This window comes from Xyrauchen texanus, chromosome 43 (genome assembly GCF_025860055.1).
Source record: "Xyrauchen texanus isolate HMW12.3.18 chromosome 43, RBS_HiC_50CHRs, whole genome shotgun sequence".
NCBI classification, from domain to species: Eukaryota; Metazoa; Chordata; class Actinopteri; order Cypriniformes; family Catostomidae; genus Xyrauchen; species Xyrauchen texanus.
In genome coordinates this window covers 27,063,041-27,089,942 of record NC_068318.1, presented here as the reverse complement: position 1 = coordinate 27,089,942, position 26,902 = coordinate 27,063,041, and the positions used below count along the sequence as shown (strand labels likewise).

Sequence of the window (26,902 nt, the reverse complement as noted above, 5' to 3'; positions counted from 1 at the left end):
AGGTCATTTGGCACCGCTATGAGGACGAAAGCGGTGTTGATGACTATATTTACTCCTTGCTGAAAGAGAATAATAGGCCTGTCTGTTTTGTCCACTTAATATTTAATAACCTCCACGTTGCTTATGACACAGTTTCGTACAATTAATACACCAGAAGTCCAATTAAATCTAATGTGTGAAAAGCAATGCCATTGAGAAAGTCTTGGATTCATGAATTGCTTCCACTGGATTCTCATGGGTACTTAATTTATTGTGTCTACTTCAAATGAATCCATCCATCAAAAACTTGTAGAAAGAAATTCATATAAAGGCACAATTTATATTTCTGTACAAAAACAATTTCATCAAAAGCATTAACAGCTTCAAAACATTTTGATCTTATATATAAGCTTCACGTTGGACGTCAATGAACAATATGGAAAATACCTTTCAGAATGTTGCATTACTGTTCAAGGTTTTTAAATGCATTAAAAGCACACAGGTTTTTGCAGTTAAAATGCGGTTTTATTATATTTAGTAACAAGACCAATGGAAGCAGCATCAACTGCATGATGTTTATCCCATATGAAGGCCATAGTAGCCTTCAACATTGAGCAGGAAGATGCATGAGTACATATCCACCAGCTACAAGTGCAAGAAATACAAGGAAAAGATTAGGCATACATAATTGACAACCAGCATCTTACATGTGTGATAACTTGAAAATAAATATAATACAATGTGTTAAAAGCAATACCACATAAACCCATAATCACTAGCACAGCAACTGGCAGCTGTTTGGCTATTGTTTGTGTTATTGGTGTTTTTTTCTTCCTTTCAGACAACACAAGAACACATTCTTTGGACAATGTAACCACTGATTTATCAATTAAATATCACAGTTTATTAATGGGCTTTTGTTGTCCAGTTAACAATGAATAAACTGCCATAAGAGGACGTTTTACTGCCAAGTTCAAAAAAAAAAAAATACGAGGATTTCGAGAATTAAACATTGAAGTCTTAATGTTATGAAAATAATCTCATAATCTGCGAAAGTAACGTCCCATTATGAGATTATTTTCAAAACATTTATTCTCGTAATGTTACAAAATCTTGGATTTTTATATTTATTTTAACTTGGCACTAAAACACTGTCATACTTTCAGTCTTCAATGAGCTGAATGAATACAAATCTTCACAGAGAAACCTGGGATTAAACAAATGACATAGAACCCATAATCTGGAATGGATAGCAATGATAATTGTTTTTGTAAAAGCATTATTTATAGTGAAAATATTTATAAATAAATGAAACATGTTTCCAGCCCAAAGTTGGTGCACTACATATCACATTCCAGAGTGTCGCGTGAGGGAGTATATATTTTAAGTTTATAATTAAAACCCAAACACACATATAAATTATGTATAACAGTTCACATAAAGCACTCCATAATATGACTATACACTCTGAATACTTATTACAGTGGTAACAACAGGAAGGGTAAGGTAGCTTTTTGCAGCAAGGCTTAAAAGGTATTTATTGCACAGGAAATTAGGCATTTTGCACCCTTACATCTACATCACGGTCACATTCTGAGTAAGCTGTTTTTCAAGATGGCACACTAACTTCACCAGCTGATTTTTGACAGCAGCCCAGTCCAATGGCAAAGAACCAGGCAATGATTTTCTTGTCAAACTGAAACTTTTTTTTTAAATGTGCAGGTAGTAAATGTTTATCCACACACAATCAAAACAGACATTGTAAGGAATAATAATAATAATAAAACAATTTTATAAAGCACTTTTCAAGGTACTCAAAGACGCTTTACATTAATTAAAAAAATAATAATAAAAGAATACAGTGAAACCTGTAACACTCATCTGTTAATTAGCACCATGGAAGCAAATACAATATTGGTTTCATTTAAAATGTTTTTATTTGGGACAAAAAGTAGGCCATTGCTTATCGAGGCTTAGTGCCTTAAACGTTGAAGTTAATCAATGTAGAAAGCATATATGTAAAAAATTTAATTAAAGTTTTTTTAATTCACAAAACAAACTGTTTTATGCAGGAACATAACACAATCAATAACACTGTTGCCATAAAACAGGAACGAAGCAAATTAAGAAAATGAACAGGAAAGGTTTTCAAAAACTCATAAGTCAGTTACTGTCTTTGGTGGTTACAGTAACTAGCTGCTTAGCAGCCTTTGCAATGTCATAGGCACACTGAATAACCTGCTGGGAGTCGTGTGGTGTGGCCTTTTGACATTCACCCTGCAAACGACTGGCACTGGAGGTCAGCAGACGCAAGGACCCACGGACCATCTCGGAACTCGGCCTCTGTAACGGGAGACATTGGAAAGGTGTATTTCAGAGCACTTTGTTACCCAAATAATTAGTCGATGCAAAACTAACACAGAATATGAAGGGTTATGTTCCCCATTATGGCAAAATATTTACTCATAAGGTGAAGACTGACCTTAGGAAATAACGTAGCCATTTCTGTAACTGCAACAAGAATTCTCTCTGAACACGGGACAAAGCTGGGGCAAAGAAAGACAATGAATGTTATGCTGTGGGGACTAAAATGCAGGTAAGACCAAGAAAAATCAAATGTGTCTGATGGGTCGATGAAATGCTTAATTTAAAATAACTAAATAAATAAAAAAAATTGAAATGTAGGCATGTAAAAGAAAACATTGGTCTAATCATCCACACAAAAGCTAAATACACACTACAATGGCCTCAAGTTAAGCAGCTTGAAAGCAAAAACAATATAAGTACAATATACCAATATGCACATACCAATTTAAAGAATATTCCAGGTTTAATTCAAATTAAGCTCAATTGACAGCATAATGTTATGTGGTAAATAACTGTCACGTCCCTCGTAAATAAATAAGAAGCACAGTAATAGCTTGAATGGTAATTTTACTCTCTGGCCTAGAAAACATGACAGCTTTTTTTCCAAAAATGATTTGATATGAAGACTCTTCAGACCACAAATCATGATACCACAGTTCAACTTTCCATCTCAGACGAGACTGAGAAGTCGGCGGCACTTCTGGACAGTGATGATGTATGGCGTTGCCTTTGTATAGTAAAGCCAAAACTTGCATCTGTAGATGCAGTGGCGAATGGTGTTGAATGACAAAAAGGTTAACCGATATATTCCCGAGCCCAAGTCATAATATCCATTGCAAAAGAATTATGTTTGTAAGATGTCACGCGCATACAGAAGAGGTTTTCCTGCAGGACAATGCCAAACCATATGGTTCATTATGAAGTGCAAAATACGGCAACAAAGGCCCCGTTCAACCAGCATAAATGGATTAGGGGAAAATTCTGCTTGCTAAACTTAACCAACTTGTGTCTTCAGTCCCAAAACACGTATTAAATGTTATTAGAAGAAATGGTAATGTTATACATGGGTAAACACTCGACTATCCCAAGTTTTTTGTAGTGTGTTGCAATCATCCGATTTGATCAGATTCTTTTTATTTGCAATTTAAAACATAATATAATGTGTAAATGTAGTGCATTCAAAATAGCACGTGGTGAAAAGAATTAGCAAATCGCTCCTTTTTGTTTTGTTTTTATTAGCATTTTCCATACAGTCCCAACTTTTTCAGAATTGGGGTTGTATGATGGAATTGAATGGGGCCAGCCCATAACCATTCAAATACACAGTTTCAAAAGTATAGCCACAAGATGTAAACATTAAAATCATGCCTTTATGTGTAAAGTTATATTCAAAACTACAACTTTTTGTCATGACGACGTGCAGTAACACTATGCTAATAAACCATGTAATCTGGTAACTACTGTAACACTAATAAATCCTTGATTTTATCACACTAAAATATAATTTTATGTCTTGTGGGGTTATCTTTTTGAAACTGAGTCTTACGTGAACCATGATTTTTGCACTTTAACTAAATGGGCAAAAAGTCCACATTTTTGGAACCTAGAACATTCCTTTAAAACAGCGTTTCTCAACGGGGGCGGTACCGCCCCCTAGGGGGCGTTTGGACAGTGTTGTGGGGCGGTGTGAACGAGGCAGCAGAGAGGGGGGCGCTCAGGCACAAATGGGGGGCGTTACTCAGAGGTACTCAACAGGCGGCCTGCGCAAAAATCTTTTCAGCTCTTCTCCTTAGCCTATGTCTTTGTCTTGCTCGGATTACTGCTGCCACTTCACCAGGAGGATATGCCAGGAGAGCCGCTTCCTAAGTTACACATGCTTTTAAGAGGCGGAGAATTTTCTGCGCAAAATAGAGGCGCGCTTTCACCGGCTTTTTCTGTACATAACGCGGAATACATAATTAGGCGCATAATTAGTGCTCAGGGCTCACACTAATGACCGTAATTAATTACAAAAAGTGGCTGTTTTTGACGTCGTTTTTTCTTCGGTTCAGTTCAGGTGGCCGAGCTGTTGTCGTCTTTGTTCGTCATTTGAAATCAAATGACCGTTTGTAGGCTATTCAAATTTGAAGCCTAGTATATATTGCCTAATTGAGTGCGCGAACGACCGCTGCTTTTTCATTGGCCATTTAGGTTAGTTACGTTATTGTTCATGTGATTGGTTCATCTTAAAAAAATTGGTGTGTGAGCCTGAATTTGTTTGAATTTCTAAATACATTTGCAATACCTTTCAAACAATCCATGTGTTTTTGCATTTTTTTTCAAAACACAATATTACTCAACTTGAGGCTTTTACATGTAGTTTAAATACAATAAGAAACTTCTGTTTCAGTTTTTTTTTTTTTTTACCAAAAACTTAGGCTTCAGGTATCAGTGTTGCAATTGTTTGGCTGTAATAGTATTTCAGAAGTGTTTTTGTTTTTTTTTTTGGGGGGGGGTGGGGGGCGTGAAGAGGATCATGAAGAGGTCAGGGGGGCGTTTGTTCAAAAAAGGTTGAGAACCACTGCTTTAAAACAAATGCAACAAGCAAAAGCATCATCATTCCTCATTCTTGGGGTTAAGGACCTGATCCACCCTCAAGCACACCATGTCAACCATCCACAATACTCCAGCAGTGTGGCAATAAGTTTTGCATGGGCAAGCTGCACTCAAATTTGAACCCGAAATTGTTAAATTCTTGTATTGAGATTACCATTCACCATCGGGAAACCACAAAAAGCACAGTGATCACTAACCTTTTCACTATATTTTACCCTCTGATAAGACATCATCAAGAATTTATAAGTTTCACGTAGCCATTAAACTGGAAGCGTATTAAGTCTGGGTGAGCTGAAATGCTAACCTGCGGTATCGTTCTACCATGAATGGATAATGATTGTTACTGATCCGAGACTGAACACAAGCATAAGCCAAGCAATAAAGACTCATTGTTCAGAGCACTGAATCTAAATAACGGTCCATTCAGTGACATACTGTTCTATATCCTAATGGTGCCGATCTGAATATTAAATAGACTTAATGGGTGTACATTTTTTTAATTTAATGATAAAACACTTTCTCCGATCCCAGTTTATTATGAATATGCAACAATAAATAAGCTGTTTGTAGGCTATTTCAAAAGATTACACATCCCGACCAACCTGACACAGCAACATTGGCTCAACCAATGGTGTGCCTTTTGGGGCAAGGCTATCTGTTTGCCCAACCAGTAAAAGACTGGGGTGTTTTGAGAAAAGCTGTTTGAAAGTCAATCTTTTAGAAATTCCACTCTGTGATGCAAGTGGTGCAGAAATTACACACGTCAGCTTTAATCTAGTGGCTTTGGCTATTTTTAACACAACCATGTAGAATATCAACCTATACATTTTAGGGATGCACCAACACCACCTTTTCTCATCCTAAGCTGATACCAGTGTTGTTTTTTTTTGCATAATCAGTTTAGAATATCTTTACATTATTGTGTGGACCTAATTGGGAGTACTCTTTAATATGTAAAGAAACACAAACCTCTAACTACACATTATTTCAATATAAATGTATAACTTAAGGAACACTTTATTATTAACTAGTATACTGGATAATGTAGCAGCAAAATTAACAGTAATTCCAGTCTTCAAGTCTTCAGTAGAAAAGAAATCAGTGACTTTTTTCTTTTATTTTTTTTCAACTTGCATCTGGACTTTAAAGGATTCAGATCTATTTTTGTTCAATTTAGTTGTAAGACATCAGTCAACTTTTCATTCATACATGACAATATAACAATAATAATAAATCGTTATTAATATTATTGACTTTTAATTTTAAATCGTGCACTTTTTAAACCTATATATTGACCTCAGGCTTTTATTTTGACATTCTAAACTTTCCAGGAAGTCCTGTATGTGTGTTTTTGTGGGCATGTTCACAGTAGTTTAATTCGCTTCTTATTCAAATTCTGGTCAAATGCACCTCTGGTGCCATTCTAAATGCATATAATAAGTGAACCGAACTACTGAGCATCTACATCTGAGATGCAGTTCTTGAGTAGCGCTCAAAAATCGCACACCACTGTAAAGGCTAAAAATAGCCACGAGTGCATCACCAGCCTGTGCGTGAATTTGTGTCAACAGAGCAGAACCACTCACTACCGCACTGCGCATACTATATACTTATTTATTGAACACAGCCTTTTATGTGGCATTGAATAAAATGCACGAGTCATATAAACTGCTTTAATGGTATTTTAATGGTTCTTTTATGTAATTTTTGGAGCTTGACAGTAACAAATATGACTAACACACAGTATCGGATTTGGATCAGGTTTATCGGATCAATACCCAATTTGACTAAAAGCTTCAGTATTGGAGCCGATACCGATCCAGTGTATCGGAGCATCCCTAATAAATATGATTACATGCATCACTGCGAAGTAAATGTTGAAAAAAAAATCATACATAGAAAATCATACTGTCCCACCTACAAAGAAGATAAGGTAAATTCACTAAACTCAACCTTAAGAAACAAAATATTAGCCTATCAGGCAATAATGAATCTACATAAGTGTCTTTCCATCTTAGAAATGTGTTGTTTCAGATCCCAGCTGTGTTTGGCACAAACCAATCACTTGGCAAACAGACAAAACAGATACTGTATCAGGAGGACTGCGTATCATCAGAATACTGGGCTTATTGGAGACCTTTCACCCATTTCAGTGTCGCACCATGCCACTACCCAGGCTGCTTGAACACAAACCACTGACTAACTTTCCTTACCTCTCATGATTATTCTCCTGTGCAACTCTCAGTAATTCCTGGATGTTCTTTGTGATCAGCTCTGTTTTGCTGATGACATCCTCCGTACATGGTAAATTAGAGTCACACTCAACCTCAGATGGGTTTTCTGATTGTGGGACTGTTCCATCGCCCAACCAGCTGCTCCCTCTTCCCCTGTGGGGAAAATGTCAAGAACCAGCCATCAGTTTATAGTCTTAAATGTGTTTTTATTCATTTGTTAAATTAGAATAGTGGTTCTCAACTGGTGAGTCACAACCCAAAATAATGGATCACATGTCTGTTCAAAAAGGATCATGCACAGAAGGAAAAAAAACTTTGCAAAATGCAAATAAAATAATTAGGGTTGTTGATTTAACCAGTTAATTTAGCGCAATTAATTATATTAAAGTACACGTTAAAACAATTCAGGCAATTAATCGTGCCTCCTGACCCGCATGTTTAATGATCGGTATATTCAAGCTTTAAGTACATATAACTTTGTGTTTTTATGAGCCGTATCAGCAGGGGGCAGTCGGTTGCCCCAACAAACCTCACGAGCAACGCAGCCACAGAATGAGAGTCGGTCACACAGGACGCGTTCTTGACAGCTGGACGAAGCGCAGCAGAATGCAGGGATCTCAAGATGCGATTTTCAACACAGTGTCCTAAAAATGCCGAAAAAATGCTGAAAAGGGTCCGTCTGAAGCACATGCACATACAAAAATATTAGAACGCATCCTGTGAGAACAGGACATGTTGACGAACTGAATTGCAAAATGGACTGCAGTCGACTTTAGGTTTATGTTGTGGAATGATATGGGAATAAAACAAACAAATAGAGTATATTGACTCTAATTGATGCTTACTTGTCTGCCACAATAATGCAATATATTTCAATCGGAATTGTATTATTTATATAGTTAACTTTATTTGGGGGCCTTTCTTTAGAAAATATTGAAATATGTGATTAACCGCAATTAATTCGATTAATTAATCGGCATGTCTTGTAATTAACTTGATTGAAATTTGTAATGGCTTGACATGCCTAAATATAAATGCAACTAACCAAACAATTGTGCAAACTTAGGGTAGCAAAAAGGTCTTTTAAAATGGAAGAGAAAACACTTCCCATATCTGTTGTTGTCGACATCAAAGGCCGTACATCCAAACAAACTCTACCGTATATTGGCGCATATTCACCTGTCATTTAGCAAAAACAAGTCAAATTACCATAGACATATGCCAACATGGATAAGTTGCATGATATTCCCTCATGAGCAATACTATGCAGGGTAAAACAAAAATTCCAGTGTTTGATTATAAAGCTATTTGTTTACTTTTGTACGATGAGCAATAGTGGGATAGGTTGCCACTCACCACATTATGTTCAATACGGAGTTTGGCTCCAGAAGCGAAACCAGTTGAGAACTACTGAATCGCATTAGAATACACATGGTTTTTCAACCAATGAGAAGTGAAAAGACAAACCTAGGATCTTCCAATGTGACATGGTTAAGTGTTTTGTCGTAGTCACTCTCTGGCATGTTTCTCTGGGCATCTAGGCTGCAGCCCTGAAAGAATACAGCCAAAATGAACTTTCTACAGAAGCAAAAGGGCAACCTGCTTCTGACAATCAGTGCTTTCTCACCAAAGCTTGAAGACACAGCAAACCTTCATGCTTTTGGTGTAGAATCAAAACATCAACGTAACAGAGCTGTAAAGAAAGGCTAGAAACATTCTCTACTTATATGCAAGCCTGCGATTATGTTCTAAATAATGTGCTACGTTGCGTTACAGAGATGGTAACAAACCTCAATACTCAAGAGGGCGATAGATGTTGCTTCAAACGTCTGTATCATTAAACTAGATGTGTTATTATTCAGATAGCTAGCTACCTATAAACATGTCAACATGTTACATTACATAACATTTATGCATTTGGCAGATGCTTTTATCCAAAGCAGCATATGGTGCGTTCATGCACATGTAAATGTTTTCAATCAGTACATTTGCGTGCACTTTAATTTTATTTCAGTCGAACTAAAACATTCATTTGTTTAATGTCATATAAATGCTTTAGACCGAATTAAATACAACTAGTCTGATTTGTCGGACTAACAGACCTAGATAATGCAAATGTAGCTCGGCTTTGTCCAGTGTGTACTCAGAATATAAACGTAGTGACAATGTGTTCACTGGGAGTTTGTGTAACTAGAAGGAACTGCGTTTGCATACTTGTGCATAGTATGTTTCAAGCCTAAGATATCAGAGCGCCAGGGACTGCTTCACACATCCAGCAAAGTGATGAGTAATGTTAATGGCTGCTGTCTCTCAATATGCAGGTCAATCTAGTTTAAGGTTAGTAGTCCAGCAAAGGAACAAGGAGGGACATGTTGTCCATTGGTTGCAGCTGTTGGATAGATCTGAGGTTCATGCACCCATGAGTGAATGGGGGACAGGTAGAAGAGAAGCCCTATAAACAGCCTGTTCACTGAGCAGGTACTTCACCCTTTGGGTTCTCTCATCCCACGACCAGGACAGAGATGAGGGGAACGAGGGAAGGGATGAGAAGGCGGTCGCGGAAGGACCCTTCCCAATCTAGAAAGGGTTCAGATTACGTTTTAAGTGGACAAAGGGATTTGTTTCATATGAATGCATAAAACGAGAGTAAAAGAGGCTAGTAAAACATACCTGAAGTGATGATTCAATGGTTTACCAGCTGAGCTAACAGATTAAATTGGTAGTTTACCCAAATATGAAAATGCGGTCATAATTTACTCACCCTCATTTTGTTCCATGGCCCTATGACTTTTTTATAAGTGGAGCAAGAAAGGAGATCGGGAAATTTAAGTAATTTTTCAGTGTATATATCAATGTCTTTTCACGTTCTTGAGCACTATGAGCACGACTGTAAAAAAGTTTCCTTCTAGTACTCATGAATTGTGTTTTTCATCTCAAACAAAGATATTTAAATGGAGAAATTATGTCTGTTTGTCCATACAATGTAAGTGAATTGTGACCAAATTTTCAAGCTCCAAAAAGGACATTAATTAGAACTATTCCTGTAAATTTCAGGCCGTTTTATAACTAAACCAATTGTATGCCTTCAGAAGACTTGGAATATGATGCACGGACCACATTGACTACTTTATTAAGTGAGGCACCATCCACTTCCATAGTATTAATAAGACGGTCAGCAATATCATTTAAATAGAAAAAAAATCTCCTTTGTCTTCCGTATTAGAAAAAAAGTCATATGGGTTTGGAACGACGTGAGGGTGAGTTAATGATGACAATTTTCATTTTAGGGTGAACTACTCCTTTCAAAACAAAGCCCACTTTTGAAATCGGAACTCCTCAAAGAATTCCAACCATTTTTTTAGTTTTTACTTACATTCGATGGCAATGGTTGAAGAGTAAGGGTTGTGTCAGGACGGACGGTCTCTCCTCTAGGGTGGTACTGCCTTAAACCGGAGCCAGTCTCATACATTGACATGGCTCTGCAGCCACGTGGAGGCGCCCTGTGTGGGAGGTCCTGCGGCCTTCCCAGACTGTTAGGAGTCTGCCATTTCAGAGTGCTGTTCTCACTCTGAAGGGAGTTCAACTGAAACAAACCACACAATCAGATTTCACTGCAGAAAGTCTCTATCAGCTATTTGAGCATCTAGCTTTTAAGATCAGAGTACATATCAAAATGCGTTTCCAAGTTAAACAAAACAATGATGCATGATAACGTGGGAGACAGCGATGACTGTTCTGCCTCGACCAGGCCCGGTAATTGGCCGATATGTGTCAATTTTAAGACTAGTGTTATTGGTGGAAGACCATGCCCACTTTGCCGTGGTAGCAGTAGCTTCCACTTACATTTACGTTTTCACACCAAACGAACCAAACTGCTGTGCATTATCATTTTAGAATTGTTAGTGTACATCTCATTTGCTACTATTAAAGGAATAGTTCACCCAAAAATGAAAATTTGCTCGATTTCCCAGATGTAATCTAAAATAAATATTTCAGCACTGTAGGTCTATACAATGCAAGTGAATAGTGGCCAGAACGTTAAATCTTCTAAATAACATAAAGGACACATAAAAGTAATCCATAAAACTCCAGTGTTTTAATTCATGTCTTCAGAAGTAATATGATAGGTGTGGGTGAGCAACAGATCAATATACAAGTCCTCTTTTTACCATAAATCTTCACTTTCACTTTCTTCTTTTGTTTTTTTGTCATTCCACATTCTTCATGCATAATCAACACCTATTGGTCGGGGCTGGTCAAAGGTGGAGATTTATAATAAAACATTATTTAAATATTGATCATAGTGCTTGAAATTATTCGGATTTGTCCACTGAAGTCTTATGGTTTACTTTGATTCTGCCTTTGTGTGATTTTTGAAGATTCAAATTTCTGGTCACCATTCACTTGCATTGTATGGATCAACAGAGCTGAAATATTGTTCAAAAAATCTTTATTTATGTTCTGCAGAAGAATGAAAGTCATACACATCTAGGATGGTATGAGGGTGAGTAAATGATGAGAGAATTCTCATTTTTGGGTGATTGTATTAAACATTGGCATTATATCAATGTGGCATATATATACATGCATCTTGGTCAACCTGAAAATATCATACCTACTCAGCAAATAAGTAAGAAATTCCTAGTTAATGGAGAATGTATAAGTGCTGATGATGTGTGGTGGATGTGATGTAATGTAATGGCTCAACAAACTTCCTACCTTGCTCTGCATGAGTCTCAGCTCCTCACTAAGATGACAATTGACTTTGAGGAGCTGCTGGATCTTTGCCTCAGAGGCATTGAGTGCACTTTTCACCTCCATGAACTCCTGCACAGTGATGGGGTTGTCTGACAAGTCTGAAGATTCAGAGCTCTGAGAAGGGAGATCACAGTTAGACATTAACTGGAGCATGATTTTTCATTTAAATTAACCCTATTTACTTGAAAACACGTTCCTGGTTTTATTGCGCATGATTCAGCGATGCACGTTACTCCAAAGAAAAATGTTATTGTCTTCATAATCTTTCATATGAACTTCATTTTCTTCTTCATGAGACACACCAGTCCCATTCACAGTCCACCTCTCCCCACCAACCACCTGATTACATTCTGCTATGCATTGCCAACTTTTCACAATTCAATCAATTCCCAATGGATAAAATCAAGTCCACATGGAATTTCCTGTTCTACTCATAAATTATTCTACTCATGAAAATAAAAATGGGTTGCAAATGCAGTTACTTAAAGCAAATCCAAACAACAGGAACTCAAAGATGTACCTTGGTCCGCTCGTCTTTTCCCGATGTTAAATCCAGCTCTGTATCGTCATCTGAAGCCACACTGTCATAATCCGGTTGTTCAATCTCTGGACTTCCACTGCCGTGCCGGTTGCTAATATCCTTCAGAATTAACTCTACATTATCTGGGTGAAATAAATTACCCACACAATTTAACTTTATTGGTCATTCAAGGAATAGTACAATTTGTTATAAAATAGTAAAACATTCTGTCCTTATTTACTGCAAAATATAAATGACACACACACACACACACACACACACACACACACACACACACACACACACACACACACACACACACACACACACAGGGGTCAATAATACTCACACAAACCTATTGTATAGCTTCAGAAACTTTGTAATACAGTGTATAGCAAATATGTAATAAGTTGAATGGACTACTGTTGCTTTTGTGGTACATTTTTGTCCTTTTTGGAGCTTGACAGCCTATGGTCACTATGACCTGCTGCTGTATGGAAAATATCTATGTGAAAATTCTTCATAATTCTCCTTTGTGTTTCGCAGAAGAAGAAAAAACAGCACACATGTTTAAAACAAAATGGGTGTGAGTAAATAATGAGAATTATAATTGTTGGGTGAACTATTCTTTTCAGTTAATGAGGTAAAAAGGCAAAACCAAGACCGTTCATCACCTTTGAAATTATCAGGAGAATTTCCTTGCTGACGGCGTTTGGCATCAGTTAAAATATCAATAACCAACGTTGCAAACTCATGTGCATTGAATCTTGCAAGCTTCTGCCGGCCCTGCAATATATTTAAAAACAAATGCCATAAACAGATAAGAACTAACTGATATCTTGCCAGTGACGGGTAGCGTGTGGTTTTAGGAAGTGTGTGCACATCTAGGTCTATGTACCTGATTCCTAGTAGCAGAATATTCAGGGTTGACAGGGAGGAAAGGTACCACTGTAGTGTCAGTGACCAAAGTGCTGTGGTTCTGAGTTGCAAGCCACACTAAAATAGCACAGAAATTACATAATTTAAGGAATATTCCGGGTTCAATACAAGTTGAGCTCAATCGATAGCATTTGTGGCATAATGTTGATTAACACAAAAATGTAATTTGACTTGCCTCTCCTTTTCTTTAAAAAAATAACTAATCTGTGTTACAGTAAGGCACTTACAATGGAAGTAAATAGGGCCAATTTGTTTGTTCAGATACTCACTTTTTCAAAAGTACTGCCACAAGACATAAACAATATGCATATAAACATAATTTTAGAGAGATATAATCACTAATCTTTTCTGTGTAAAGTTATAGCCAATTTTACAACTTCGTTGCCATGACAACGTAATGTCAACAAACCCTAAAACAACTGTACAAATGACCATTTATACAACTTTACAGTTCAAATAATACATGAGTTTAAACAGAAGAATTACAGTAATGCAAGTGCTTTTATAAAATTATAAGCTTCACATTTCTGTCTTTAAACCCCCCCAATCAATTCTATTGTAAGTGCCTCGCTGTAACCTTGACTTATACTTTTTTTTTTTTAGAAAAGAAGGGATGAGTCAAAAAAATTTTTGGTGATAAATCAACAGTAAGCCACAAATGCTGTCGATTGAGCTAACATCTTTCTAGTAAGTCAGCCCACTGTTGGCCATTTTTGGAACACTCCCGGGAGAATATTTCCAGTCATGACAGTTCAGCTCCTATCTACTTGGATGGAGGAACACCAAACTGCTTTCCAAGCTTATGTTTAAACAACATATTTACAATCAGCAGTAAAATCTGTCAACACTTTTATCATAAATTGTGTTTAACACATATTTCGCAAAAAAGCCATATTATTCCCGGCTTGTATAGCTAATGCGCATGCAAGTTCTCGAACTGATTGACAGGTGATGTCTGTATCTAAAAGGTGATTGGCTCTTTTACCTGTAAGGCGGGACTTCCTTTTTACATCTGTTGACTGTTGGATGTTAGAGCTCTTTGGTTGGGCGTTCCAGTTTCTTCCATTAATTTTAATAGAAGTGGCCCATCTCTCATAAATAAATAGTCTCTGATTGAGCTTAACTTGCAATATTCATTTAAAAACCATAAAGGTAAAAGCAGTATTTCAATACTTAATGACCAATGAATTTCCATGACTTCTCCAGTCATCTGAAGAGTTTTAACATTCAATTTCTGAAAGTTTTGATAATGAATCATTCAGACAAATTTGTGAATCAGTTCAACGGATAATGAACTCAAAAGAACATGTTATATTCATGAGAAATGCAAATTCAATCTAGAAATTCCCATGACTTAATTTACCTCCATGGCTTTTCCAGGCCCAATTTAATATTGCCTGGTCTTCCCAGGATTTATATGACAGTGGGAACCTTGTATTTCAAATGTCTTTGTAGTAAAAAAAAAACAAAAAGGAGATACAGTGTAGTAAGAAGTGTAAAGGCAGCAGGTTATTATTCATCTCTAACCTGCATCTGTTTCTCTTCTGTCAACTTCATCGTAAACATCCATGGCTAGTTCTTCAAACTGATGATTACTGAGCTGAGAACAACAAAACATGGTGTCATGGTGTAATGAATACGATTTCATAATGCTCTAATGAGATCAAAACATTTTTAAATAATCTTTTGTGTGGAGCGTTTGCCTTTATATCGATTTTACAAACGAAGGTATGACTGTAAAAAAAATGAATAGTAAACTACAACTTACAGATTGAAGTTTCTTCTTAGCTGCTTTGGCCAATTCTGACAAATCAAGACTGCTGTATATAAAATATATGTAAGAAACAGTTACTAAATTCTCATAAAACAATTTAAGAAATCGATCAATCACATGCATTTCCATACTTACACATTTCTTATCCATATGGAGCCAGCAAATAAAACAAATTGTATAATTAAGGATTATAAAAAAAAAAAATGCATTAAATAATCTGCATGCAAAAAAAAGATCTTATCCTACCTATCTGCTACTTGAGGGATTAGAAAGTGTTGACCGTTTTTATGATCTAAGAAAAATAAAGCAACACTGAGCATTTTCAACATCTAGATAACGATGAATTCATATGTAAAACATACTACACATACTGACCTGGCTTTCTTCCACACAGATAGAAAGCTATTCTGTCTGTCAGCTCAAACTGTATCTCCACCAGCCTGTCAGCAAGGTCCTGGTGTCCTGCTTGCCTGTAGCATGCCATAACAGAACACAATACAAAGCACATATTAGAATTTAAATGTTAAATATTTATATTGGGGCTGTTGATTTAATGCGCTAATTCGTTGCGATAATTTACCCGTTAAAAAAAGCTAATAATCATGTCCCTGGACTGCAATAAGAAAAATGAATAACGTTGGAGCAATTCAAGCTTGAAGTACCACCTGTTTTCAGCAGGGGGCAGTAAGCACAACTCCAGCTGTATAGCCAATGCTCAGCTGTACAGAGAACACACTCAGGCTTGCTCGAATGCATTCTTGCATTCAAACACAGCTGTATAGAGTGTAATTCCAAATGCAGGGATCTTGAGATGTGTTTTTCTAAGTTTCTAACTTATTTTGATTTCATGTGTATGACGCAACCAAAGTGACATGCACCAAAAACATCAGTCTGACACATCTGTACATTTACGAAACCTTAGATAAACACTTATAATACATCTGTCTCGGACAGATTGATGAATTCAATTGCAAAATGGATTTCTGTGGACTGTAGGCCAATGACAGACTTATGTTCAGTAATATGTAAATAAACATTATATTGCCTTCTAAAGCCACATTTGTATTGTCTTATCAGTGCTTAATTTGTCTGCCAATTTTCAGTAGTTGGTATACAAACACCAATACCAGTGAAATTTCACAGTTCTCGATACCAATTTTGATACCACAGGAAAGAAATATGAAAATGTGCTACTGAACACAAGTTTAGTTATTTTTTATAATTATTTTAATAATTATCCAGCCGTGGCCAAAAGTATTGGCAGTGACATACATTTTGTGTTTCGCAAAGTTTTCAGTTTCAGTTGTTGTGGTGTTGATTCACATCGTTTCTAGATTAGATGCATTTTAAATAATTGCGAACTTTATCACAAAAACCCAAATTTCACAGTTTTTTGGCCCTGGCACAAAATGACCAGCTAACATCATTTCACTAATCATATCAGCAGCACCTGGGAAAGTGTGAATGAGTACTAGTGGGGTGAAATCACTATCATTCTGATTGGATTATAAGAGCAGACTGTTTGCTATAAAAGGAGGGAAGAAGTGCTTCCAATCATTGTGTTCTTTTTCGCAAGCGAAGAACACAAAAGAAAGAAAGACATGCAGCCATCATCGCTTTGCATCAAAATGGCCTCACATGCAAGGAATTTGCTGCAAAGAATATTGCACCTGAAAGAACCATTAACCGGATCATCAAGAACTTCAAGGATAGAGGTTCAACTGCAGTGAAGAAGGCTTCAGGGCATCCCAGAGTGTCCAGCAAGCGCCAGGACCGTCTCCTCCTGAGGAGTCAACTATGGAATCATGTCACCACCAGTGCAGAGCTTGCTCAATATTGGCAGCAGATTGGTGTTAGTGCATCTGCACACACGGTGAGGGGAAGACATATGGACAATGGCCTGGTGTCAAGAAGGGCAGCAAAGAAGCCATTTCTCTCCAAGAAAAGCATCAAGTACAGACTGAAATTCTGCTGGAAGTACAAGGATTGGACAGCAGAAGACTGGTGCAAATGTATTCTCTCTGATGAAGCTCCATTCCGACTGTTTGGGACATCTGGAAAATCGATAGTCCGGAGAAGAAAAGGTGAACATTACCATGAGTCCTGTGTCGTGCCAACAGTGAAGCATCCTGAGACCATCCATGTGTGGGGTTTCTTTTCATCCAAGGGAGTGGGCTCTCTCACAATTCTGCCCCAAAAGACTGCCATGAATAAAGAATGTTATCAAAACATCCTGCAAGAGCAACTTCTCCCAAAGGTCCAGGAGCAATTTGGTGATGATCCACGCATTTTCCATTATGATGGAGCACCATGTCACAAGGCAAGTGTGATAATTAAGTGGCGCGGAGATCATTACATTGAAATTTTGGATCTGTGGCAGGCAACTCCCCGGATTTTAATCCCATAGAAAACCTGTGGTCAATCCTCAAAAGGCGAGTGGACAAGCAGAAGCCCACAAATTGCGATCAACTCCAAGCACTAAGAAGGCAAGCATGGATCGCCATCAGTCAGGATTTGGCCCAGAAGCTGATATCCAGCATGCCGGAGCGAATTTCAGAGGTTATGAAGAACAAGGGTCAACACTGTAAATATTGACTCTTTGCATATATTGAATGTTTTAGCCAATAAAAGCCTTTAAAACTTAAGAAATGCTTATCAGTGTTTTCCAGTATACAACAGAATCATGTGAAATAATTATCTACAAATACTGAAGCAGCAAACTTTGCAAAACACAAAATTTATGTCACTGCCAATACTTTTGGCCACGGCTGTAGTTTAATAATTATTATTATTTTCCAGAACATGTTTTAAGTTTAATTTAAATCATCAAAATTGTTTCTACTCAATTCTTAAAACTTTTAATAAGCGAAAATATGTCATTGCAACTTTTATTCAACAGCTGTCTTGTTTCTGATAAATGTATTAATTATTGTTATTATTATTACATTTTACTATAGAGTTGTAATATATATTTTTTGAGTTTAAAATTTTTTTTATTAAGTTTTATTTAATTTCAAGCATCTAGCTTTTATTTTGAATCATGCTTTTGAAGCATTACTTTTCTGGATAAATAGTTCACGACATGGCCCAGTGTGATCATTGAAGACTTTTAAGTCATGTCTTAAATATAATCTGTTAATATTGTCCTTTGAGTCTGACAAATGATATGTAGGACACAGTTTTGGAGTATTTGTATTTTAGACTACTGGTGCTTGTGTATGTGGTAATTTTTAAATGTTATGTTTTAAATGTTATTACTGTAAAGCACTTTGGTCAACTCTGTTGTTTTAAATGCAATATAAATAAAGTTGAGATTAGTGCAGATGCTGTGATTTAATTATATAAAGTTCACATGTGCTGCGTGGTTCACAGTAGATTAGTGCTCTGCTTTGTCATCTCATACAACGTGAATGATTTTCAATGTCTGTGGAGTTTCCAGAGTATGAGCGGTCGGATTTATACATTCATTTAAAATACGCAGCTAATCCACAATAAGACTGCAGCCTTTAGCGGTTTAATATATCACACTATGACGTCACTTGGATTAACGGTCCATTTCAGTAGTAAAATGAGTAACAGAGAACACATTCAAATTAAGCCTGTAAGCATTATAAAGCCATCGTGAGTCAGTCATATTGTGCATTGGTACCGGACAGAGTCAGTGCTCTCGGTTCTGCAGAAACACTATTATCATTACATCCTTTTTATTTTAGTACTGACTTGGTATTGAAGTACCAGTTCTTTTGACAACACTAGCCACAATAATGCAATTTATGATTATAATTATATAATCATTATTATTATTTGGTGGCTTTCTTTGCAATTATTTATATAGGCAAATTACAAATTTTAATTGAGTGACAGCCCTACTTTTTATAGATTTTTTTTCAGGTTTGGTGTCTTGTTCTGCCATATATTTCCTTCACCTTGCGTAGTCAATTGGAGTATTTCCAGAACTATCCAGTGCTCCTGGATCTGCCCCGTACACCGTAAGCAGCTCTGCCTGTAACAGCTGGCCTGCTTTAGCTGCCACATGTAATGGAGTATTTCCTTTCTCCTTAAGAAAACAAATATATACATACATATTGGAATAATTCAAGACTGCAAACTCACCCTGTGTTGTCCATGGCTATCTAAAACTCCTGCTACGCATGTTCTCTTACAAAGTTTCTGCCACTCAACTGGCCTGCAAACTAATAAACAACTTTAAACTTAGAAAGCAATTCTATTTTATTCTAAACTAAGTGGATAAATACAGAGAGCTCTATCTATATTCCACAAAGATGCATTATATTTAACTACATACTGCATTATCACAACACAACAAATTATTTATTGGATTTTAAACTTACTGGATGGAAAAAGTTAGCCTGCGCTCCCAATGACAAGAGCCTTAGACATGTTTCCAAATTGCCGGTTCTCACACTTGAGTGAAGTTGCTGAAAACAAGGGTGAAGTGACGGTCATCAACACATTTTATATGCATTATTTTGCATATAATGCATTTTTATGTTCATCATTCATTGTATGAAAGATGTTTTTAACAACACTTTTTTTTAATTGCATATTAAGTTACATTCCAGATTCTCTTACCTTGCTGAGGTCTTTAGCAGTGACACTATCATCTTCTCGACACGGCATTCGATGAACAAAAGCCAGCATTTGATATTTAGCCTTTATGAAATCTGTTTTGTTGGGGCTGAGTGAGAGAAAGTAAACACAATGTGAGAATGGTTATTTGGAGAGACTCACTTGGCTCTAGATGTAATGATACATGAGACTCTATAACTCACTGGACTCTGTCCTGAGGGTTTGCTTTACGCTTTCCACTCATGATGGAAGATGGATCCAGAAGACTGTGTTCCCAGATTGAATTTGCTCCATTATTGTATAAAGATTTCACCATCTGTGGATAAACATCAAGCAAAATTAAATAAATCGAACTAGTTTAGCGTGTCTGTCTTTTAAGCTCAACCACTTTCAAGATGCTGAAATATTTGAAATAAGTAATAATGTTGTTATTGCATACACATACAGTGGACCCATGAAGTATTTGGACAGTTTAGGACACCTGAGAAGGTATGAATGTCATTACATTAGACAACAAAATATCAAACCATGTTTAATTTGCAAGCAAATGTTGCTAGAGCTCTTTTTTATCCTCACTGTGAACAATATAGCCTAACTACTAACCAGCAGAAGCCAGCAGCAGGTCTAAATTGTATTAGAAAACCAACAAAGAATCAGAATGTATGCATTCCAAAATCTATATTCATGACAACTGTGAAGCCACCAAATAAAAAAAGAAGAATAGGAGGGAAGCTACACAGACCACTGTGTTCTATTTCTGTTTGAGGAACTAAGACACAATGCAGCATTTCCTCTTAATCAAACCCCCTATACTTGCAAAGTGCAAGAGTGTAGCATGCATCACCTGTAGCTGAGATGGGGGCCACAGAGTTTGGGTCAGGTGCCGGACCTGAGAACTGTGGCGACCTAGACCTCGGTGAACACTGCAGCATTCATCACAAATCAAAATGCCACGATTGATTGAAGCCCAACGAGCATCTGAGGAAAAGAATGCAAAAAAGAAAAGAAAACAATGATTAAAATTGACTATGGTAACCAGTTTCTGCCAAAATATAAATGAGTCTTATTTACTTTTTTATTCAGGTTTTATTTATTTTGCATCTAATTTTATGATATAAATTAATTGCATCATAAAAATCTTTCATTCTTTAAAAAAAAAAATGTGATTGACCAAAGTGTAAAGATTATTTAATATATATATATATATTAGGGCTGTCGATTTAAAAAAAAAAAAAACTATACAATTAATAGCAATGCCCCCGGACCGTAATAAGGAAGATTCCTGAGAAATGCATGCTTGAGTAGGTGGCGGTATGCACCTTAGATGTTGTTTGCGATCCGCCAAAAAACGAAGAGAAGAATGCATGCTTGTAGTACCACCTGTTTACTCCAGAGTGCGGTAAGTGGAACTTCAGCTGTATGGGCAACGCGCAGTTTATACAGTGAACAAAACAACCCTTCAGCAGACAGCACAACACAAACATGCGTTACGTTCTTGCATTCAAAACACTTAAGAGCGCAAATTCAAAATAAGGGATCTCAAGATGTGTTCTAAGTATTAAACTGCATTTAACTTAACCTGACCTAAAAATTTTATGTTTATGATGCAACACACCAGATGAACTATACAAGCATGTCTGACGCAGGTGTAGATTGACGGGCCCTTAAACAAGCCCTCATAATAAATCTTGAACTGATTGATAAATTCACTTGTGAAATTGATTGCTGTGAACTGTGTGCCAATGATTGTCTTATGATCAATAATATGGTAGTAAACAATACATTGTATTCTAAAGCCGCTTTTTGTATAACTCTTCTGCCACAAGAATGAAATGCATTTTAATTATCTGAATATTTTTTTATTTTATATATATATATATTTTTTTTTTTGAAGATAATTATTTAATCATTATATAATTTAATATAAATTAATTGCGATGAATTAATCGACACCATGTAATAAATTCAATTAAATTCGATAAACCCTAAGAGAGATATATATATATATCTCTATAGGGTATATACACACACACACACACACACACACACACCTACACAAACAATTATTAAAATATATCATTTATTTTATATATTATTGTATAAATTACAGCTCGATGACTAATACACAAGAACTTCTGCAAATAGGCCTGCACATAATGAGTGAACAATATTTGGCCTCTTTCTGTCTTATCCAAACCTAAATTATCCGAATAATGGGAATTATCACTGTGTTTGCCAGGAAAACTATCTCGGATAAATTCCGTGTATAAACATCTGGCTGAAAAAACTCCAGCAAGATGTTACCAACACAATAAATAAACATCGGAGCGAATTCAACAGCTACGCTTTTTATTAATTACCTTCCCTAATATAAACAGCGACGCTACTAATGAATGATTAAACCAATTTCCTGTGATAAAAGTAACGGATTGTGTCTCTGTTTGTTTTGCTTTTTTAATCTTACCGGGAGCGCTGCAGTCGGCGCAGATCTCTCTGTTTCGTGCTCTTATTGACATCATATAACTGCGCTGCACGCCAGTCTGGATGATAATCTACAACAATGATAATGATGCGTTTAACGCATTAATGCGGGAAACGCGACAGCTGTGAGGAGGTCCTGTTTTCGCCTTGATCCTCCTTGTTTGACGCTTTTTTTTTTTACTTCCTGGAAGAGGAGGAGATTAGGAGTGATGGGCGGAGAAATCAAGATCGCGACGAGACCAGCTAGAACGCTTCCATTAACATCAATGGATTAGTTGTACGTATGTTTGTAGCGTAGCGTCACTAGCGGAGTAGATTGTGTAACGATAAATAATGGAATGAAACACCAACTAAAGTGGTTAGTTGTAATGTTAACACGGTATACAACAGGAGCAACTGTTCTTCTTTTCAGGTTGTTCGGAAAACACATTTTAACGAATGTATTCGGTAAAATAATAATTTGGAGGAACAGTAGTGTGCTATGGTGAATGAAAAACATCTTTGAGGGGTTTGATGTTTAAAGGTTATAGTCTACATGCAAGTCTGTGCTTCTGGCATCAAAGGACAGTGCTGGTGAAAACTATTTTATATTCTGTTCTCATCTGGAAATTGAAACGACCTTTTCTGGACTTCCTTCTGATATTGACCTAATCTTGTACAGTATGTAGGCCCTGCATGATACTAAATGCTGCCCTTCATTTTGATCTTGACCTCATTCCTGTTTTAGAAAGATTGTTTATCATCTGTAGCAACCTTTTTTATTAGTGAGTCACAGGAGTTATACTTCTTAAACTGCAGTGCTTAAAAGATCAAGAACCTTGCAGATATTCTAGCATATGCCTTCTTGTATTAAACTGTATAAAATCAGCTGAGTCTTGTCTTTCCCTTTTCGACTTCAAAGGAAAAGTAACCTAAAAATAAACATTCTGTCATCATGTACTCACCCTCATGTCATTCAACATGTGTCTGACTTTCTTTCTTCTGCTCAACACAAATGAAGATTTTTAGAAGAATATTTCATCTCTCTTGGTCCATACAAAGCAAGTAAATGGTGACCAAAACTTTGAAACTCCAAAAAGCACATAAAGGCAGCACAAAAGTACAACTCAGATACAAACTCAGGGGTTAACTCTGTATCTTCAGTGATATAGATGTGGGCTTTAAAGAGATCAATATTTAAGTCCTTTTTACTATAAATGTCCACCTTTGACCAGCCCTGATTAGTAGGTGGTGATATGCACGAAGAATGCAAATCACTAAAAATCATAAAATTAAAGAATGTGGAAGTGAAAGTGAAAGTAGAAATTTATAGTAAACAAGGACTTAAAAATTGGTCTGTTACTCACTTATATCACTTCTGAAGACATGGGTTTAACCACTTGAGTCATATGGATTTCTTTTATGCTGTCTTTATATGCTTTTTGGAGCTTTTGGTCACCATTTGCTTTCACTGTATGGGCCAACTGAGCTGAGACGTTCTTCTAAAAATCTTCATTTGTGTTTTACAGAAGAAAGAAAGTGGGATGGCCCGAGGGTGAGTATGATGACAGAATTTCTATTTCTGTATGGACGATTCCTTTAAAGGGTAACTTAACCCCTGCTCAGAGTCTGACTCCACCCACTAGCAATATTTGAAAAATGCCGGAAAAGTGGGCAGACCCCAGCGGGGATAGAGGGGACGAAATGAGGGTGGGGCTGAGCGGGGGGGGGCGTGCACCTGAGACCCGTAGTGACGGATTAGTTGACAGCTGCTGTCAGACTCTAAAATGGAGAGTGACTGGAGTGACGCAAGTAGCTTTGCCACGGAGCGGTCTTTTGAAGTCGAGGACCTTTCTCCCCCACCTTCACCTGAAGTGGAGGAGGGTGAATTGTATTACTATTATGTTATTATTATTCCTCACACGGTCGCAAGACGACATGTACATGAATCTGATGAGTTTTATCGAGTTGATGGCAATAGCGCGCGCTCTGTAGGCATATTCATATTTTGCCGCTATGTGAAAAAATCCAGCAAAATGCGTTTGTCGACCCCAGAGGATTAACTTTAGCCTAACCATAAATTGTGATTCAAATATACACTCACCTAAAGGATTATTAGGAACACCATACTATTACTGTGTTTGACCCCCTTTCGCCTTCAGAACTGCCTTAATTCTACGTGGCATTGATTCAACAAGGTGCTGAAAGCATTCTTTAGAAATGTTGGCCCATATTGATAGGATAGCATCTTGCAGTTGATGGAGATTTGTGGGATGCACATCCAGGGCACGAAGCTCCCGTTCCACCACATCCCAAAGATGCTCTATTGGGTTGAGATCTGGTGACTGTGGGGGCCATTTTAGTACAGTGAACTCATTGTCATGTTCAAGAAACCAATTTGAAATGATTCGAGCTTTGTGACATGGTGCATTATCCTGCTGGAAGTAGCCATCAGAGGATGGGTACATGGTGGCCATAAAGGGATGGCCATGGTCAGAAACAATGCTCAGGTAGGCCGTGGCATTTAAACGATGCCCAATTGGCACTAAGGGGCCTAAAGTGTGCCAAGAAAACATCCCCCACACCATTACACCACCACCACCAGCCTGCACAGTGGTAACAAGGCATGATGGATCCATGTTCTCAATCTGTTTACGCCAAATTCTGACTCTACCATCTGAATGTCTCAACAGAAATCGAGACTCATCAGACCAGGCAACATTTTTCCAGTCTTCAACTGTCCAATTTTGGTGAGCTCTTGCAAATTGTAGCCTCTTTTTCCTATTTGTAGTGGAGATGAGTGGTACCCGGTGGGGTCTTCTGCTGTTGTAGCCCATCCGCCTCAAGGTTGTGCGTGTTGTGGCTTCACAAATGCTTTGCTGCATACCTCGGTTGTAACGAGTGGTTATTTCAGGCAAAGTTGCTCTTCTATCAGCTTGAATCAGTCGGCCCATTCTCCTCTGACCTCTAGCATCAACAAGGCATTTTCAGCCCACAGGACTGCCGCATACTGGATGTTTTTCCCTTTTCACACCATTCTTTGTAAACCCTAGAAATGGTTGTGCGTGAAAATCCCAGTAACTGAGCAGATTGTGAAATACTCAGACCGGCCCGTCTGGCACCAACAACCATGCCACGCTCAAAATTGTTTAAATCACCTTTCTTTCCCATTATGACATTCAGTTTGGAGTTCAGGAGATTGTCTTGACCAGGACCACACCCCTAAATGCATTGAAGCAACTGCCATGTGATTGGTTGATTAGATAATTGCATTAATGAGAAATTGAACAGGTGTTCCTAATAATCCTTTAGGTGAGTGTATATGATGACTCACCTCAAGACGCCGCTGCGGTGGTGGAGTCCATGCAGGAGGAGCAGCGTTTGGCACTGCGTCGCTTTTCAGCGCGAGCTGTTTGGAGAAGCCCATTTCCACCTCCATTGCGTTGGAGAAGCAATCCCACGTAAAATGCAGTTTGCACACTCCTCCAGCTATAGGCGGGAACTAAAGGTCTTCCAGGCCAAGGACATGCAACCACTGGCGCCTAATTTCCAAGTCTATATGGAAAGCAATACAGTCCAGCAGTGCTGTTGCAACCAGAAACACTACACCAACGTACCATCCTGACCACTGTACTAAATACAGATAATCTACGCTAACTTGAAGATATCCTAACTGACGCAATACTATGCTGCTAACTAACTATGCTTCTAACAATACTACACTAACAAATATGCTAATTAACTACCTAGGCTACACGAAATAATCTAAATAACTATATAAATGCTATGCTAAATAGATGCTAAAATACTCTATCCTGATCATTTTCAATACGCGCAATTCCAACTCCTGACTCGCTACAGTGGTTTTGACGAAACGAGATGGTTTTTATACTGCCATGGGCATGGTAGCTGGTACCAAGGGCGTGGTGAGCTGGAACCTGCTTACGTCAGCTGTCACCGCTTAAGTCATGAAGTACCGCAAACAGCCAATAGGAAAATTCAACTGCAGTAGCCACCGTTCAACCTGAAGAGGGCAGCACTCAGACGTTTTTACACCATATATTGTAGAATTAAAACACTTTATACACAAATGTCAAAAAAATTACTTGAATCAATGACCAGTACTAATAAAGCCCCATGCTTACAGATCATTAACTAAAAAAAGTTGGTTTAGGGTTTAGTTACCCTTTAAAGAGATTTAAAGTGCCTTTATTTCAAAATGAATTGTATTCATGTGTGAACATGCCTCCTGTCTTCTCCTACATATTTCTAACCCAACCATTACAGTTTATCCACTAGCTTTTACTCATATTATTTGACTTTGTGTTTGTTTGACAGATTATATTATTGTTCACGTTATCTTGCTACTGTCTCCTATTCTTATTCTGTTCAGCTGCATATCCTCATAAAAAACAATTATTTATATAAAAAACTTATTTAAAGCTGCAGTATCTTCTATCAGCCTCAGGTAAAAGTAAATAAAAAAAATAACACAATGTTATAATCTGCTGTAAAAGCTCAACTTCTTAAAATTATGTGTAAATATCTTTTCTAGTAATCTCTTACACATTAATATATTATACAAATATTAGCCTCCAACTGACTATTATGTCATTACATATTGCGAACAATAGAAAACAGTGTGGATAATGAGAAATAAATAGCATGAAGAAAACATCTCTTAGA

General features: G+C 37.2%; 1 protein-coding gene across 3 annotated transcripts; it reads right to left on the bottom strand.

The window, feature by feature from the left end:
- Window positions 1-482: 482 nt before the first annotated feature.
- Window positions 483-22,389, bottom strand: LOC127635650 (ARF GTPase-activating protein GIT2-like). Of its 3 annotated transcripts, XM_052115835.1 has the most exons (21): window positions 22,221-22,354; window positions 21,076-21,171; window positions 20,601-20,734; window positions 19,960-20,072; window positions 19,760-19,865; window positions 19,519-19,605; window positions 19,093-19,223; window positions 15,542-15,636; window positions 15,413-15,458; window positions 15,161-15,212; window positions 14,920-14,992; window positions 13,352-13,449; window positions 13,128-13,239; window positions 12,454-12,596; window positions 11,895-12,047; window positions 10,549-10,758; window positions 9,663-9,752; window positions 8,643-8,725; window positions 7,155-7,328; window positions 2,462-2,525; window positions 483-2,322 (listed from the first exon to the last, which is right to left on the bottom strand). In XM_052115835.1, exons 4-21 carry the CDS (start codon window positions 20,070-20,072, stop codon window positions 2,143-2,145), a joined length of 2,010 nt encoding a protein of 669 aa, XP_051971795.1. In that variant the 5' UTR covers window positions 20,601-20,734; window positions 21,076-21,171; window positions 22,221-22,354; the 3' UTR covers window positions 483-2,142. The 3 variants fall into 3 exon arrangements, with proteins under 3 accessions (XP_051971795.1, XP_051971793.1, XP_051971794.1); XM_052115833.1 differs by lacking the exon at window positions 21,076-21,171 and having other exon boundaries at window positions 22,221-22,389; XM_052115834.1 differs by lacking the exons at window positions 9,663-9,752; window positions 21,076-21,171 and having other exon boundaries at window positions 22,221-22,389.
- Window positions 22,390-26,902: the final 4,513 nt, after the last annotated feature.